Source organism: Gopherus evgoodei, chromosome 1 (assembly GCF_007399415.2).
Source record: "Gopherus evgoodei ecotype Sinaloan lineage chromosome 1, rGopEvg1_v1.p, whole genome shotgun sequence".
Lineage (NCBI taxonomy): Eukaryota > Metazoa > Chordata > Testudines > Testudinidae > Gopherus > Gopherus evgoodei.
The window spans coordinates 350,960,988-350,979,171 of record NC_044322.1 but is presented as its reverse complement, the minus strand read 5'-3'; the positions used below and the strand labels follow the sequence as shown (position 1 = coordinate 350,979,171).

The 18,184-nt window shown below is 49.8% G+C and overlaps 1 protein-coding gene across 4 annotated transcripts in view; it reads right to left on the bottom strand.

The window, feature by feature from the left end:
• Positions 1–18,184, bottom strand: part of GRM3 (glutamate metabotropic receptor 3) — a 168,088-nt gene that overhangs the window by 44,779 nt on the left and 105,125 nt on the right. For all 4 annotated transcript variants that reach the window (XM_030563136.1, XM_030563061.1, XM_030563223.1 and 1 more), the window contains one exon: positions 13,738–14,593. In XM_030563136.1, coding sequence (XP_030418996.1) covers positions 13,738–14,593 — 856 coding nt within the window. The remainder of the gene's footprint in view (positions 1–13,737; positions 14,594–18,184) is intronic.

Here is an 18,184-nt window from a genome sequence, read left to right as displayed (position 1 = left end):
ACATATGTGCAATGCTCAATAAACAGAGTGTCAAATTCTGCCCTCAGTTACACTCCTGAAAGGGCAGAGTATGCCCTAGAGTTTATAACATCGAAAGGTTATTCTTCTTCGAGTGATTGCTCATATCCATTCCAGTTAGGTGTGCGCGTGCCGCGTGCACGTTCGTCGGAGAAACTTTTACCCTAGCAACCCAGGCGGGTCGGCTGGGCGCCCCCTGGAGTGGCACCGCTATGGCGCCCAATATTTATCCCAGCCGACCCGGCCACCCTTCAGTTCCTTCTTACCGCCCGTGTCGGTCGTTGGAACTGTGGAGCGCGGCTTCGCTGACCTCCACACTCCCTAGCAGCTCATTTAGCTATCGTTGTATATAGTAGTTATAGTTTATTGTTGTACATATATATATATATATAATTATTAGTCAGTAAGTTAACTAGTGTTATTAGTGTAGTTATTAGTTGTAGTTTGAGGGGATCGGGGACCCCCCCCCTTTCCCCGCACCGGGAGCCGGAGCTCATGCCCGGCTCATCGGGTTTCAAGCAGTGCTCGGCTTGTCACAAGCCCATGCTAGTTGGAGACCCGCATGACTCCTGCTTGAAGTGCCTCGGGGAGTCGCACTTATCGGCTAAGTGCTCGATCTGCAAGTCTTTCAAGCCGAGAACCAAGAAGGAGCGAGACATTAGATTAAGACAGCTCCTTATGGAAGCGGCCCTGACACCTCCGCCCTCGGCACCGAGCACAAGTCAGACGGTAAGCAAGCCGAGCGCTGCCACCAAGGACTCACGGCACCGGCCTCCGCCGGCACCGAAACCGGCTCCGAGCCGCTCCCTCTCCCTGAGGCCGAAGGCGGCGAAGGCGCAGATCATCCCGACATCAACTGCCTCGCAGTTAGAGCCTGCGCCAAAGACGAACTGCCCGGCACCGATACCTGCCATGGCACCGCCTAAGCTGGTACCATTGCCTCCAACCCCACGAGGGCCGTCGAGTCCGGCACCTGGCGGCTCCCCGGTGCACACCGTGGTAGAGCCTGCTTCGCCTTCTACCCCGGAGATGTTTGCCGCAGCGAGGGATCTAATCGCAATCACAGAGGCACCGCTGCCTTTAACCCCGGCACCGCCGGTGCGGGTACTGCACTCCATGGGCAAACCGACCCTGACCAGACCAGCTTCGGTCAGCGTAGCAGACCGGCACCGCTCCAGATCGCGGTCCTGTGGACGTTCTGCATCGAGGCGTTGCTCATGCTCTCGACGTCGATCTCAGTCTCGGCACCGGTCAGACTCCCGGCACCGATCACCTTCCCGGCACCGATCACCTCGACACCGGTCAGGCTCCCGGCACCGATCACCTCGGCACCACTCACACTCCTGGCACCGATCACCTCGGTACCGCTCACGCTCCCGGCACCGGTCAGGCTCCTGGCACCGGTCGACGTCTCGGGCGTCAACCCGGTACTCACGATACCGCTCCAGCTCACGGCACCGCGGTGGGCGCAGCACCTCTAGGAGCAGATCGAGACAGAGGGACTCGAGATCTCGGTCGACCTCCCGGCACCGAGCCGGTCGCAGGTCCCGGTCTCGCTCTCAACACCATCACCAATACAGACACTGGTCACCACAACTCAGAGGTGTAAGGTCTGTCGGTACCTCGGCGCCAACTTTTGCCGCTCCACCTTGGTCGTCTAGAGGCACGTCGGCATCCTCCCAGGCGGGTAGCTATTACGAACGGGACCAGGATCCCGAAGTACCGCTGGGAGTGTTCCAGGACCCCCTCCCGCAGGACGCGGGTGCCCAACAGTGGGGTTTTTGGACACCCTGGGCATATCATCAGACCCAGGGTGGCCCCGTGCCCCGGACACGTTCTACCGCATCAGAACATCGGGTGCCAGAGGCCACTGTTTCCCGCCCCCCTGTGGTTGAGTCGGATAAACAGCTGCCACCAGACTCCCCGGGTCAACTCGAGCAGGAACCAGTCCAGGAACAGGAGACCGCACAGGATGCCTTCATCCCCGGAGTATCCTCCTCCTCCTCCTCGCCAGATGAGGCTGTGGCTGGGTCTTCAGCGTCAGGACCCCCACCGATAGACCTCAGGGCCCACCAGGACCTCCTCCGTAGAGTGGCCCTTAATATCAACCTACCTGTAGAGGAGGTCCCAGAGGTTGAGGACCCGGTAGTGAGCATCCTCTCTGCCGATGCACCTACCCGGGTAGCCCTCCCTTTCATAAAGACTATCCAGTCTACTGCCGATAACCTGTGGCAGTCACCAGCCTCCATCCCGCCGACAGCTAAGGGAGTGGAGAGGAAGTACATGGTACCCTCTCGGGGGTACGAGTACCTATATGTTCACCCTCCTCCTTCCTCCCTAGTTGTCCAGTCTGTCAACGACAGGGAACGGCACGGCCAACAGGCTCCGGCCCCCAAGGCCAAGGAAGCTAGACGAATGGACCTCATGAGGCGCAAGGTGTATTCAGCTGGAGCCTTGCAACTCCGTGTGGCCAACCAACAGGCCCTACTGGGCCATTATAACTATAATATCTGGGTGGAGGTGGGTAAGTTCTCGGAGCTTCTACCCCAGGACTCCCGCCCGGAGTTTAATGCGTTCCTGGAGGAGGGTAAGAAGGTGGCCAGGACCTCTCTCCAGGCCTCCCTCGACACGGCTGACTCAGCATCCAGAACCTTGGCCTCGGGAATAACCATGAGGTGCATTTCCTGGCTCCAGGCCTCCACCCTACCTCCAGAACTCCAATATACCGTCCAGGACTTACCCTTTGACGGGAAAGGGTTGTTCTCAGACAAGACGTACTCCAAATTGCAAAACCTGAAGGACAATCGAGTCATCATACGCTCGCTGGGGATGCATAAACCTTCCACCCAGCGTAGACCCTTCAGGCCCCAAGCACGATGCCCATACTTCCCACCCCACCAGAGGCAGGACCTCAGTAGATGGCGTGGTCGGGAGGGCCGCAGACGCCAGTCCGGCTCCCAGGGAGGCCAAAACCAAGGGCTCCAAGTCCGGCTTTTGAAGGTGCGCCCGGGGATGGTGTACCAGACGCAAGACAGGATCCTTCCCCTACCTTCTCCAACTGCCTCTCCCACTTCCTCTCGGCGTGGTCACGGTTAACTTCAGACCGTTGGGTGCTGCGCACAGTGAAGCAAGGATACCACCTGCAATTTGCTTCCTCACCCCCTTCCTTCCCCCCTTCCCAGTCCCTCTTCAGGGACCCCTCTCACGAGCAAACCCTTCTGCAGGAGGTTCGTTCTCTCCTCGCAACAGGAGCTATAGAGGAGGTACCTCTAGGCGAGAGAGGCAAGGGGTTCTACTCCCAATATTTTCTGATCCCCAAGTCCAAGGGAGGTCTCGGACCCATCCTAGACCTGCGGGGCCTCAACAAATGGATGCTCAAGTTGAAGTTCCGCATGATCTCCCTGGGAACCATTATCCCATCCCTGGATCCTGGAGACTGGTATGCCGCCCTCGACATGAAGGACGCGTACTTCCATATCGCCATCTTTCCACCGCACAGGAAGTACCTTCGATTCACGGTCAGACATCAGCACTTCCAGTTCGCAGTCCTACCCTTCGGCCTCTCCACAGCCCCGAGGGTGTTCACCAAGTGCATGGCCGTTTTGGCCGCCCACCTTCGTCGGCAGGAAATCCACGTGTTCCCGTACCTTGACGACTGGCTCCTAAAGGGGTCCTCCCAGTCACAGGTGCGGCGACATGTCGAGGTGGTTACGGACCTCTTTTCCCAGGTAGGCCTGCTTCTCAATGCCGAGAAATCCAGCCTGGTCCCCACACAGAGGTTGGACTTCATAGGCGCGACCCTGGACTCTACTCAGGCCAGGGCGTACTTTCCTCAGCCCCGCTTCCAGACTATCGTCTTGATCATACGGAGCTTGCAGGCCTCCCCAATCCCCTCAGCTTGCACCTGCCTCGCACTACTAGGGCATATGGCCGCATGCACTTACGTGACGAAGTATGCCAGGCTCCGAATGAGGCCCTTCCAAACGTGGCTTCATTCCGTATTCCGCCTGGGCAGGGACCACCTAGATGTATTGGTGATGGTCCCCCCTGACCCTCTCCGCTCCCTCGACTGCTGGCTGACCCCATCCCTAGTATGCGCGGGGATGCCGTTCCAACCGCAGCCACCGTCGATGACTCTAACAACCGATGCATCATCCCTGGGGTGGGGGGCCCACCTAGGACACCTGCGTACCCAGGGCCTCTGGTCGTCCCAAGAGCTGTCACTCCACATAAATGTCCGGGAGTTGAGGGCAGTCCGCCTCGCCTGCCAGGCATTTCAACGACGTCTGCACGGCCGTTGTGTTTCCGTACTCACGGACAACACAACGGCCATGTACTATATCAACAAACAGGGGGGAACCTGTTCGTCTCTTCTACGTCAGGAAGCCATTCGACTCTGGGACTTCTGCATAGCCCAGTTGATAGATCTGGTGGCATCCTTCCTCCCAGGGGTCAAGAACACACTGGCGGACAGACTCAGCCGATCCTTATTATGCCACGAATGGTCGATCAGACCGGATGTCATCCATTCCATCTTCCAGAGGTGGGGATTTCCCCGCATAGACCTCTTTGCGACCAAGTCCAACAGGAAGTGCCAGGAGTTTTGCTCCTTTCAGGGCCTCTCTCCCGGGTCGATCACGGACGCATTCCTCCTACCATGGTCCCACAACCTACTGTATGCCTTCCCTCCGTTCCCTCTGCTGCACAGAGTCCTGTTGAAACTACGCAGGGACAAGGCACATCTAATCCTGATCGCATCCGCGTGGCCCAGACAGCACTGGTTCACCGCCTTGCTGGACCTGTCTGTGGACCCTCCAATTCCTCTTCCTCTCCACCCAGACCTGATCACGCAGGATCACGGCAGGCTCTGTCACCCGGACCTACGAGCCCTGCACCTCATGGCGTGGCTCCTGCATAGCTGAACGCGGCGGAGCTCAGCTGCTCCGCACCAGTCCAGCATATCCTCCTTAACAGCAGGAAGCCCTCCACTCGCTCAACGTACAGGGCCAAGTGGAAGCGCTTCTCCTGCTGGTGTGCTACTCAGGGGGTGAACCCTATGCAGACCCCGATTCCCACGGTCCTAGACTACCCCTGGCACCTTAAGCAGCAGGGCCTGGCATCATCCTCCTTAAAGGTGCACTTAGCGGCCATATCCGCCTTTCGACCAGGGGAGGGTGGCCGCTCCGTATTCTCCCACCCCCTAGTCGCCAGATTTGTTAAAGGCCTGGAGCATCTCTACCCCCCCGCACGCCGCCCTACTCCTACCTGGGACCTTAACTTGGTCCTAAACAGGCTCACGCTCCCGCCATTTGAACCACTAGCGACTTGCTTGCTCACGTACCTGTCTCGGAAGACGGCCTTCTTGGTGGCCATTACATCGGCCAGACGGGTCTCCGAGCTGAGAGCCCTCACAGTGGACCCACCCTACACCATCTTTCATAAGGACAAAGTACACCTGCGACCCCACCTGGCGTTCCTCCCTAAGGTTGTGTCTGCCTTCCATACCAACCAGGACATCTTCCTCCCGGTCTTCTTCCCGAAGCCCCACTCTTCTCGGAGAGAACAGCAGCTACACTCCTTAGATGTACGCAGAGCGCTCACCTTCTACATTGAGCGAACAAAGCCATTCCGGAAGTCCTCTCAGCTGTTTGTGGCGGTCGCAGAATGGATGAGGGGTCAACCAATCTCCTCTCAGAGGATCTTCTCCTGGGTGACTGCATGCATTCGTGCATGCTACGACCTAGCTCGTGTCCCCTCTGGCCACCTCACGGCACATTCCACGAGAGCTCAGGCATCGTCGGTAGCCTTCCTGGCGCACATGCCTATCCAGGAGATATGCCGTGCAGCGACCTGGTCATCGGTCCACACATTCACCGCACACTATGCGCTAGTCAGACAATCAAGAGATGATGCGGCCTTTGGTGTAGCAGTTCTAAATACCGCCACATCTCACTCTGACCCCACCGCCTAGGTAAGGCTTGGGAATCACCTAACTGGAATGGATAGGAGCAATCACTCGAAGAAGAAAAGACGGTTACTCACCTTTGTAACTGTTGTTCTTCGAGATGTGTTGCTCATATCCATTCCAAACCCACCCTCCTTCCCCACTGTCGGAGTAGCCGGCAAGAAGGAACTGAAGGGTGGCCGGGTCGGCTCGGATATATATTGGGCGCCATAGCGGCGCCACTCCAGGGGGCGCCCAGCCGACCCGCCTGGGTTGCTAGGGTAAAAGTTTCTCCGACGAACGTGCACGCGGCGCGCGCACACCTAACTGGAATGGATATGAGCAACACATCTCGAAGAACAACAGTTACAAAGGTGAGTAACCGTCTTTTTTATCAATATGGCCAAGGGAACTGATGAGAAGTCACGAACCAGGCAGAGAATATTTATATTTATATTCGGTATGTATATTTGATCAGCTCAGCTGAAACAAGTTGTAGGAAATATAAATATTCAAGTGAAGGAAACTGAGATCAAGAGCTGTTTGCTGTATGAGAGACATCAAAGTTTAGTCATCTAACTATGTTGCTATTACCATTTTGGCTCTGTTGCTGTGTTTTGGTTTCTGCAGACTTTTTAGGAATGTAGGCATGCCTGGTGCTGTCCAGCTGTAACATACTTCCCAGAGTCCTTTGCGAATTGTGAAGCACTGGGAAGAATTATCTTTGCTGCTCAGTGGCTGTATAATCCTTCATTTTTCCTTCTTTGTTGAATAGGGAAGTTTAGTGTTCATGCCAGGCAACTGATTGGTGGCATCTTTGGCCAGTACTTTGGCCTAGAATCTCAAAAGTATTGAGGCGCCTAACTCCCACTGAAATCAGAGTGTTTGTTCATAAAGCAGATAGGACATATGCTGTGGCAATGAATATTGCCTGACCCACTGTGCCTGAACCTTGACTAGCAAAGACTACCTGAGGAGGTAAGAGGGTAGTTCACTCTCCAGTTCCATTCAATCCTTGTGCCTTTTGCTCAGATTGTCAAGGAAGCTACCCATTACTGCCAATTGTAATGGCAATTTTTTATGATGGGACTAGACTCGTGGACAGACACCACCAATTCAATGTACATATGCCACTGAACTGCTATCCCGTCATACGAATTTTTGGTTACCCCACTAACCTACATTTGATGGGACCTAGAGATAAAAGGGTCTGCATGGCATGCGCAATCCACTAAATCATCCAGTCTCAGTGCTACAGTGCATAATACAAATGGCATGTAGGACTCTGTGGCTGTCACTTGGTTGTACACCATGGCTATTCAGAGCTTGAGACAACAGCAAGCACTATAGCAGATCCTCCAACACCAACATCCCATGACTGTGCTACAGGGGACTGTGACGCAGGGACATCCTGGCAGAGGGGACACACTGGATTTTACAATGATCCCTTAGGTCAGATTGATGCAAAATAATTCACTAAAGGTGGCATCTGAGGTCTCTACCAAGTAGCCCACTGATCAGCATAATCCTGGCAAAACGTAGGTACAAATAATATTTAAGGAGTTATGGTTCTATACTGAAAATTATGTTCTTAAGGCATTTAACCAGCAGGAGACATGTCGCAGACAGGTTCTTTTCACACAAGGGATAATAGACACTTATTTCCCTGTCTGGTCATTGTGTACTTGGTGCCTCACAATGGAGGCCTATTTGCTTACTGACCCAGATGCTGATTAGAAGATTAGAAAATATATAAGAAAGGAGTATACAGGGCGGGAAAAAACAGCAGGGAGTTTATTCTGTTTATGAATGAGGAAAACAGATTTTTCTGATATATCTAGCAGTGCAGACACCCTGGATCTTTCACCGAGGAGGCAAGCTGACAGAGTGACTTGTCTAATGAATGGAAGATCATAGCCAAGCCTGGCAGTAAAACGCTGAAAAGAATTTGGGTGAGAATTGCTTTATAAGACATGAAAGCATCCAGTTAAGTAAGTCTAGGTTCTAGAATGCATGGTATGTTTTTATTTTATATGTAACCATTTGTTTCCCATACTTCTACTTGCTATTATTTAAATCTCTGTACTTTGTTATATAAACTTTTACTTGATTTCACTATAAATAGATCTAAGTGCTGTGTGTCAAGTGGAGTTGTGATCTGTGGTGAAACTGGTAAGCTGGGGTGTACTGTTTCTTTGGAAACAGCAAATTTCTGGATTCTGAGTGTGTCCAGTGGACCAGGGGCTGGAAATTCCAGGGAGACATTCAGACATTGGGGGTTGGAGTGTGCCTATTGCTAATCTGTCAAGAGAGAGCAGGGCCTGCTTAGGCCTAGAGGAGAGTGCTTGAGTTGCCCATGGCCTTTAGAATTGGGGAACTTTAGTTTTTAACAGTTTAACCTATGAGCTACAGCTGAGATTACATATAGTAGAAGTAGAGCCATGTGAAGAATGGATTTTTTAGTTAATTGGAAATTTCAAAACGTTAAAAAAATCTTTTCTAGTTAGACTGAAAATGATTTTTTTTAGAATTTTTTGATGAATCAAAATGTTGAAAAAAATCCTTTCAGGTCAAATATGTTTTGTTTCAACAAAATAAAAACATTTCATTTTGATTTGGAGATTTTTAAAACGTTTTAAAATATTTGAAAATAAAATGGAAGGAAATTTTGAAACAAAAAGTTGTTTGAAACCAAAAAGTCAAAATGTTTCATTTTGAAAGTTTTAAAACTAAACATTTTGATTATTTTGGAATTTTTTTTAAAGAAACAAATAATTGGTGAAATAGGCACATGGTCGTGAAAGAATTTGATGTCACCGAATCTGCATTTGAACAAAATTTCACTCAGCTCTTAGTAGAGGGCAATGGTGCACATAAACCCCAAACAATGCACACTCAACCTGTGGAACTCTTTGTCAGAGGATGTTGTGAAGACCAAGACTATAACAGGGTTCAAAAAAGAACTAGATAAGTTCATGGAGGATAGGTCCACCAATGGCTATTAGCCAGGATGGGCAGGAATGGTGTCCCTAGCCTCTGTTTGCCAGAAGCTGGGAATGGGAGACAGGGGATGGATCACTTGATGATTACCTGTGCTGTTCATACCCTCTGGGGCACCTGGCATTGGCCACTGTCAGAAGATAGAATACTGGGCTAGATGGACCTTTGATCTGACCCAGTATGGCTGTTCTTATACAGCTTGTTACAATATAATTTTAGTGCTTGTTGAAGAGAATTTACTCCGTATTTGCTTTGGTTTTACTGATCATTGATAGTCACCTTTAACACTTTTTTGATCAGCAAGTCCTCAGCCTGCATTCCAGCTGCTGTTGCAAACTCTATCTTCAGCTCAATATAATGCCTATGTTCTTTTCACAACCCCCCAAAAGACAACAACACAAGACAATCAAAAGGCACCTTAAATACCAGCTCTTGAATTCTTGAGGCTAAGAAAATATGTCTTGGACCACAGTATTCTGAATAAATTGCAGACTAGGGGCTGTAAAACGTTGTTGTTCTCAGAAATGAGCATAAATCCTGTGGGCTGAAGAGTATAGAGAAGGGAAGTAACTGAGCGAGCTCTCTGTTGGCAGCCGATGGGCAATATTGAACACTAAGTATTATACTTCTGTTTTCAGGGGGGATTATGGGGATTTTAAAAATCAGAAGTAGAGTCAGTCTTTGCCTTTATGGGACCCCAGACAACAACTAAGGAGCGGGTAAGGATGTGTGAATCTAAATATATGAACTGGGCTTTGAGTTCTCTGATCCAACTACTTGTGGTGAGCATCTGGATATAAATTACTCTTTCCTCCATTCACACTGATGGACGCTTGACATGAAAGATTGAGTTATCTCCTCCCTCTGCTCATGCTGCTGAAAAAGGTTAATGTGCAGTGATATTTAAGGCCCAAAGGGATCACCTAGTCTGACCTTCTGCATAACACAGGCCATACATCTTCCCTGTATTAATTCCGGCTTCATGTCCAACAACTGCACTTGAACTACAGCAGATCAGAAAAGCAGCCCATTTTGTTTTAAAAATTGCTAGTGAGAGAGAATCCACCACAACCCTTGTTAAACTGTCCAGTATTTAATTACTCTCACTGTTAAAACTTTGCTCTTTATTTCTAGTCTGCATTTGAGTAGCTTCAGCATCCAGCCATTAGATAGTCTTATACCTTTGTCTGCTAGACTGAAGAGCTATTACCAGATTTCTTTCAGAGTAACAGCCGTGTTAGTCTGTATCCACAAAAAGAACAGGAGTACTTGTGGCACCTTAGAGACTAACAAATTTATTCAGATATTAGGAACGGCAATATAGAAAAACCTGTAGGAGAACACTTCAACCTCCCTGGCCAAACTATAGCAGACCTTAAGGTGGCCATCCTGCAGCAAAAAAACGTCAGGACCAGACTTCAAAGAGAAACTGCTGAGCTTCAGTTCATCTGCAAATTTGACACCATCAGTTTAGGATTAAACAAAGACTGTGAATGGCTTGCCAACTACAAAACCAGTTTCTCCTCCCTTGGTTTTCACACCTCAACTGCTAGAACAGGGCCTCATCCTCCCTGATTGAACTACCTCATTATCTCTAGCTTGCCTGCATATATATACCTGCCCCTGGAAATTTCCACTACATGCATCTGATGAAGTGGGTATTCACCCACGAAAGCTCATGCTCCAAAAGGTCTGTTAGTCTATAAGGTGCCACAGGACTCTTTGCTGTTTTTACAGATCCAGACTAACACGGCTACCCCTCTGATAAATTTATATGAGGCAGTTTTCTCCCTAACAACGCTAAAGTGTTCAATAACTATTTGTGTGTGTATTTCTGAATATGATTATCATTCTTGTTACATTTCTTTCCTGATTCTTTTGGAGGTGGGGGGCGGGGGGGCACTCCAGGCACCAGCACGCCAAGCGTGCTTGGGGCGGCAAGCTGCGGGGGGTGCTCTGCTGGTCGCCGCTAGGGCGGCAGGCAGGCTGCCTTCAGTGGCTTGCCTGCGGAAGGTCTGCTGGTCCCGTGGCTTCGGTGGACCTCCCTCAGGCTGCCTCCGAATCTGCTGGACCGGGGACTTCCCGCAGGGAAGCCGCCGAGGGCAGCCTGCCTGCCATGCTTGGGGTGGCAAAATACTTTGAGCCGCCCCTGTTTGGAGAGTAATGAACTATTAACAAGGCTAAGGAAACGTCAGCATTCAGAATCTGACTTGGCACTGGTATAAGTGCTGTGTAAGTAAGTTCCACACCATCCTCCATCCCCACTGGGATGCATTTTTGGATGTGTCCTTTGGTGCAATTTTGTGTTGCAAACAATGGAATCCCAAATGCTGCTGCAATTGATCTACCCTTGAAATTCCCAGAATACAATGTGTGGTCTGTACATGGAATGGATACAGGTAGAATTTACATAGCTTGTGACAAGATAAAGCAACAAGCCTCTGATAGGTCTAAATGGCAGCAGTGTTAGTCAAAAATTTGCAAGTGGGTAGTCAAAAATGCCAGGTAATTGTATTCTGAAAGATTTCTAGTATCTGGTAGAGATTGTATTAATGTCACACCCAGAGCCTAAGAGCAACTAGTAAAGATCATGGATGAAATCCTGACCCCACTGAAATCAATAGCAAAACTCCCCTTGACTTCAATGGGCTAGCAGTTCACCCATCCCAGCTTATAACTGAGAACTGACTCCAAAATAATAAGAACTAATCAGATCATACAGTTGGCATAGCTCATTGTTTTTGATAATACCAGTGAAAGACCTCTGGTAGGAAATCTTTTGACAAAATGTTTTTTTCATCTGAAAATGCCAGTTCACTGAAACTGAATGGCAAAGGCTTGATTTCAATGAATTTCCTGGTGTGAGCAATTTTTGAAAAAAAGAGTTGCAACATTGTCAAAACATCCTGTTTTTACATTTTCAAAATGAAATGTTTTGTTTAAAAATTTAATTTATAGTATAAAAAAATCAAATTTTGTTTTGATTAGCCTGAACCAATTTTTTTTTAATTTTCAGTTAGCGAAAATGTCTAAGATTTCAACTTTTTGTTCCAATTCAGGATGTGAAAATTTTTCAAAATCTCGAAAATATTTGCAGGATGGTAAAACTGTTTCCCATTTCACTTTAATTTGTGATCTTGAATTTGATTGGGTAGCAGTTTATTAGTCTGTGATGTTAAACTCTATTAGTAGTACGTGATTTTAATTTCATAAAAGTAACTAGAGTTTAACATAAATGCTTGCTAATAATCTAAAGATTATGAATTCTGCATTCTCACTGGTGAACAGTTACTTATCTGAGTCATCTGACTGGATAGTGGAACTAGTTAGATGAGTAACTGCACATTATTGGGAGTAAGGGCTTCAAAATCTGGCTTAATTAACAAAATAAATAGAAAACATTCTGCTCATGTTAAAAGGGGGAAGATTTGTATTTCCCCCTTTCCATTAGATTTAAAACCTAAAAAGATATAACCACCATGCTATTTCCTGCTACACATAAAATAATAAATAAATAAAATGTAATCACAATGCATCCGGATTCTGTGCATATATTATCTATGTGCTTGTGTGCATGGTGTGTACTGATGTGTTCAGGAAGGGATGAAATAACACATGCACCTATCTAGTGGATGGTCCAATCCATTGTATGCAGGGCCACCCAGAGGATTCAGGGGGCCTGGGGCAAAGCAATTTTGGGGGCCCCTTCCATAAAAAAATGTGACAATACTGTAGAATGCTATATTCTCATGGGGTCCCCTGCAGGGTCTGGGGCAAATTGCCCCACTTGCTCCCCCCCCGGGCAGCCCTGATTGTATGAACACTTTTAGGCACAGATTTTTGAAAGTGCTCATCTCCCAGCTACCCCCATTGAGAACACTTCTCATTCTCAATGAGAAATGCTGGTTTCTGCTGAACTCTTTTGAAAAACTCGTTCCAGCTGTGGATGTTGAGCACTTTTGAAAATCTGGCCCATGACCTGAGCCAAAACCCAAGAAAAGCCCTAAACCTTGATGAGGTTCAAATCCCGATCTCAAGTTTGCAGGTGAAGCCCATTTTTATGAAGCTCTCACCAGTGCTGCCTGACTCCTGGGGCCAAGTGTATTGTATCACACATGCAATACCTCTCGGTTTCTCTCAGGCAAACTACAGCAGGGTGTTCCCTTTGCATCAAACAGGTCATCCAAGCAACTCACTTCAATAATTCCCACAAATGTGAGTGTGACATATGTGCCTAGGGAGGGTGATAGACATATAAACCCAAGGGAATTATAATATTGTATTTTCTATTTGTTTGCCCTATGGAACTACTTTGTCCTGTTATGGTGATACGTTAATAAAAGACTAAACAGTGCCAGTGACAATTGTGAGGCAGGGAGTGAGCTACATTGTGAGCACAGCTAGTCCCCATGAAAACATGCGTGTATCATCACATTATCCACCTTCTGCCACCTCCATATGTTAGTTTCACACAGCTTTTTACATTTTGTAAGCAATTTAAATGGCAAGATCGTAGAGCCTGGCTTCAGGGAGGTCTTTAATGTGCATAATCAATAGGACTTCTCACATGCTCAGTGTTATGTCTGTATGTAAGTACCTTACTGCAGTGGGGACTAATGTAAAAAGTGTCTCTTACTCTAGCACCTACCACAAAGGGGCCCTGATCCCTATCATACAAGTGATAAATAATATAAGAATAATAAAGGTATTTAACTTTTCCAATCACATTAGCAAACATCACACACTGCATGCCACAAACAAAAGCTTTCTTTTACCTGTGAAGTTAACTTTCAGTAGGTAATCTTTATACAGCTTCCTGCCATCCAGAAGTTTCATGGCATCGCAAAGTTTGGTGGTGTTGGGGCACAGTGTCCGTTGCATTTTGTGCAAGGCGTGGGCCATCGCGTACACAGCATTCACCACAAACATGATCTTGGATTCCTGCTCGTAATTGGAACTGTTGATATTTAAGTGTTTGTCACAAGCTTTTCTGTGCGGCTTTCTGTTCTGGAGACTGCACTGGAATTTTTGCTCCCAGAAGTCCCTGAACCAAGGATTGCGATGGTTATTATTAGGATTGAGGCTTTCGAAGTACCTGTCAAACTCTTTAACTGGGTGGGACGCAAGTTCCAGGGTTATTGCTCCATAAGCTACATGTTCGTTGCCCTTGACAACGCTTTCCTGGGCCCCCCAGCCATCACTGGCGACCCACGTAAAGGAAACATTGAATCGGTTAGCAGCAGCAATGAGATCCCGAGAGTCATCGCTTCGCATGAAGAGCACGACCACTCTTGCGTTGGGTTTCTGAAGCAGCTCTCTGATCACACTGTCATAGGACTTCCTGATGTTGGACCTGCCGACCTTCTCTGAGGTGGCAATACAGATGTTCCGGAGGCGAGCCTCCTGTTCAAAGGCTTCGATCCCTGTCTCTCCATAGTCTCCTTCTGAGGCAACAGTTGACACATAGGTCCAGTTGAAGAACCGTAAGATCTCAGCCATTGCTTTTGCTTGATAGAAGTCGGGGGGGACCGTCCTTGCGAAATAATCATAGCGGGACTTGTCACTCAGCTTGGCACTGGTGGAAGCGTAGCTGATCTGAGGGATCTGGAATAGCCTCAGCAAATTTGCAACCTGGAGGGAATAGGGAAAAGACACATTTTAATGGGTGGTAATTACGAATTTGAACCAAACATACCTATGAAGCACCAAACAATGGCTGTTCTAGCGTGAGTTGCCCTGGAGGAGATGGGGTATCTAGCAGAGGCTACAGGTCCAACCCTGTCCCTATCTCTGATGGCATCAATGTACTGGAGGGAGCCTGAAATCCTGCTTATTCCCCTAATACAAGAACTAGGGGTCACCAAATGAAATTAATAGGCAACAGGTTTAAAACAAATACCAGGAAGTTCTTCTTCATGCAGCACACAGTTAACTTGTGGAACTCCTTACCTGAGGAGGTTGTGAAGGCTGGGACTATAACAGCGTTTAAAAGAGAACTGGATACATTCATGGTGGTTAAGTCTATTAATGCCTATTAGCCAAGATGGGTAAGGGTACGTCTACACTACAGGATTATTCCGATTTTACATAAACCGGTTTTATAAAACAGATTGTATAAAGTCGAGTGCACGCGGCCACACTAAGCACATTAATTCGGCAGTGTGCGTCCATGGTCAGAGGCTAGTGTCGATTTCTGGAGCATTGCACTGTGGGTAGCTATTCCATAGCTATCCCATAATTCCCGCAGTCTCCCCCGCCCCTTAGAATTCTGGGTTGAGAGCCCAGTGGCTGCTGGGGCAAAAATCATTGTCACGGGTGGTATTGGGTAAATGTCTTCAGTCATTCCTTCCTCCGGGAAAGCAATGGCTGCGTAAGGAGGTGCCCTGGCTCCCCGCCGCGCCTGAGAGGGACGAGCCAGAGCAGGTGCCTCAGTGGGCGGAGTCATCACTGCCTGTCCTCGCCCCCCAGAAGTCAAAGAGTGGGACAGGAAGTATAAAAGCCTGGCCCCAGCACTCAGTTGGAGGCAGGCTGCCGGAGAGGACAGACGCTGGTGCCCGGGCTCCCGCCGGGCCCAGCCTGCCCCGCGCCCACGACCCAGAGGAGCGCTGGCCGGACTTGCCTCAGACCCGGTACCCAGAGGAACGTCGGCCTGATCTGCCGTGTGCCCGATACCCCGAGGAGTGGCCTGAGCTTCCCCATGACCGGTACCCGGAGGAGCCCATGGTCTGGGACCCCCCAGACGACGCTGGCAAGGACCAGGTACCCAGAGAGAGGGAAGTTGGAAGTGGCCCGGGGATAGCCGACCCTGGTTTGGCTCCTGAAGAGCCCGAACCCATGTCAGTGTGTTGCGGCCAGGATCCCCACTGACCGCAGCGGGTCTTGATCGCTGCTAGGGCCCCGGGCTGGAACGCAGTGGAGTGGGAGGGCCTGCGTTCCCCCTGCCACCCGTAACCGGGTGGCAGACTCCCCCTCTTCCCACCTATTGCCACAGCTCTGCCCTGACCCAAAGGGCCAGAGCTAAATAGACTTGTGTTTGGTGCCCTGCCCGAACCAAGGGCTGGGCCCCGTTGACTTTGCCACTGCTCTGCCCTAATCCAGAGGGCCAGAGCTAACTAGACTTGTGTTTGGTGCCCTGCCCGAACCAAGGGCTGGGCCCCGTTGACTTTGCCACTGCTCTGCCCTAATCCAGAGGGCCAGAGCTAACTAGACTTGTGCTTGGTGCCCCGCCCGAACCAAGGGCTGGGCCCCGTTGACTTTGCCACTGCTCTGCCCTGATCCAGAGGGCCAGAGCTAACTAGACTTGTGTTTGGTGCCACGCCCGAACCAAGGGCTGGGCCCCGTTGACTTTGCCACTGCTCTGCCCTAATTCAGAGGGCCAGAGCTAACTAGACTTGTGTTTGGTGCCTTGCCCGAACCAAGGGCTGGGCCCCGTTGACTTTGCCACTGCTCTGCCCTAATCCAGAGGGCCAGAGCTAACTAGACTTGCGTTTGGTGCCCCGCCCAAACCAAGGGCTGGGCCCCTTTGACTTTGCCACTGCGCTGCCCTGATCCAAAGGGCCAGGGCTAACTAGAACTCTTACTGCCCCGCCCTGCCCAAGGGCTGGGGCTTATTTACTTTGAGAGCCCCGACCCCGGCTAGAGGGCCGGGGCTCTATCTTGTTTGCAGACCCTGTACCCCCCTCAACACCTGCGGAGGGGCTAAGCCTACCCGGACTGCGGCGTGCTAGGAGGCGCCCTGGCTCCCCGCCGCGCCTGAGAGGGACGAGCCCCGACACGAACGGCTTACAGGCAGACAATCATTTCGCGCCCTTTTTCCCTGGATTGCCCTGGCAGACGCCATAGCACGGCAACCATGGAACCCGTTCAGCTTTTTTTTTTAAAGTCACCGTATGTGTACTGGATGACGCGGATGGAGGCGATACTCCAGCGCTACACAGCAGCATTCATTTGCTTTTGCATGATAGCAGAGATGGTTACCAGTTGTTCTCTACTGTCTGCTGCCAGTGTAAATTGGCAATGAGATGATGATTATCTGTCTTTCTGTACTGTCTGCTGCTATCATGCTTTACAAAAGCAAAACTGGGAATGACTCCCCGAGTCAATCCCTCCTTTATGGTTTCTAAAAATAGAGTCAGTCCTGCCTAGAATATGGGGCTAGTGTACTAGAGAACCAGTGTATCAGAGAGCACAGCTGCTCCGTGTCAGATCCTGCAGAAATGATGAGCTACATGCCATTCACGGGGGGGGGGTGCCCCTGCAACAACCCCACCCGTTGCTTTCCTTCTCCCTCAACCTTCCTGGGCTACCGTGGCAGTGTCCCCCCCATTTGTGTCATGAAGTTATAAAGAATGCAGGAATAAGAAACAGTGACTTGTTAGTGAGATAAAATGAGGAGGAGGCAGCCTCCAGGTGCTGTGACAGTCCAGGCAGGACATTAAGCTGTGCGGAGGAGAGGAGCCGAGCATCCTGCTGCTATGATAGTCCAGGCAGTATAGAATCTTTTCTTTACACAGGAACGGGAGGGGGCTGATGGAGCTCAGCCCCCAGTTGCTATGATGAGGACGGTAACCATCCGTTCTGTCCTATCTACTGGGAATGACCAGGAGTCATTCCTATTTTTACCCAGGCACCCCCAGCCAACCTCACCTGAGGCCAGCCAGAAGCACTCACGGGCTGATGGTGACAATGGATATCAATCATATTGTACAATCTGCCACCAGGGAGGGGAGAGGAGCGGATACTGCTGTTCACTGCTGCAGGATCGCATCTACCAGCAGCATTCATTAGACGTAGGGTGACATTGAAAGAAGTCAAGAAACGCTTTCTTTCCCTTTTCTTTCACGTGGGGTGTGGGGGCGTAAATTGACGATCTATTCCCTGAACCACGCCGGATAATGTGTTTGAACCTACAGGCATTAGGAGCTCAGCCAAGAATGCAAATACTTTTTGGAGACTGCTGGGGACTGTGGGATAGCTGGAGTCCTCAGTACCCCCTCCCTCCCTCCATGAGCATCCATTTGAGTCTCTGGCTTCCCGTTATGCTTGTCATGTGGCACTGTGTAGCCTGTAGATTCTTTTTTCAAACGCTTTGGCATTTCGTCTTCTGTAATGGAGCTCTGATCGAACAGATTTGTTTCCCCATACAGCGATCAGATCCAGTATCTCACGTACGGTCTATGCTGGAGCTCTTTTTGGATTTGGGACTGCATTGCCACCCGTGCT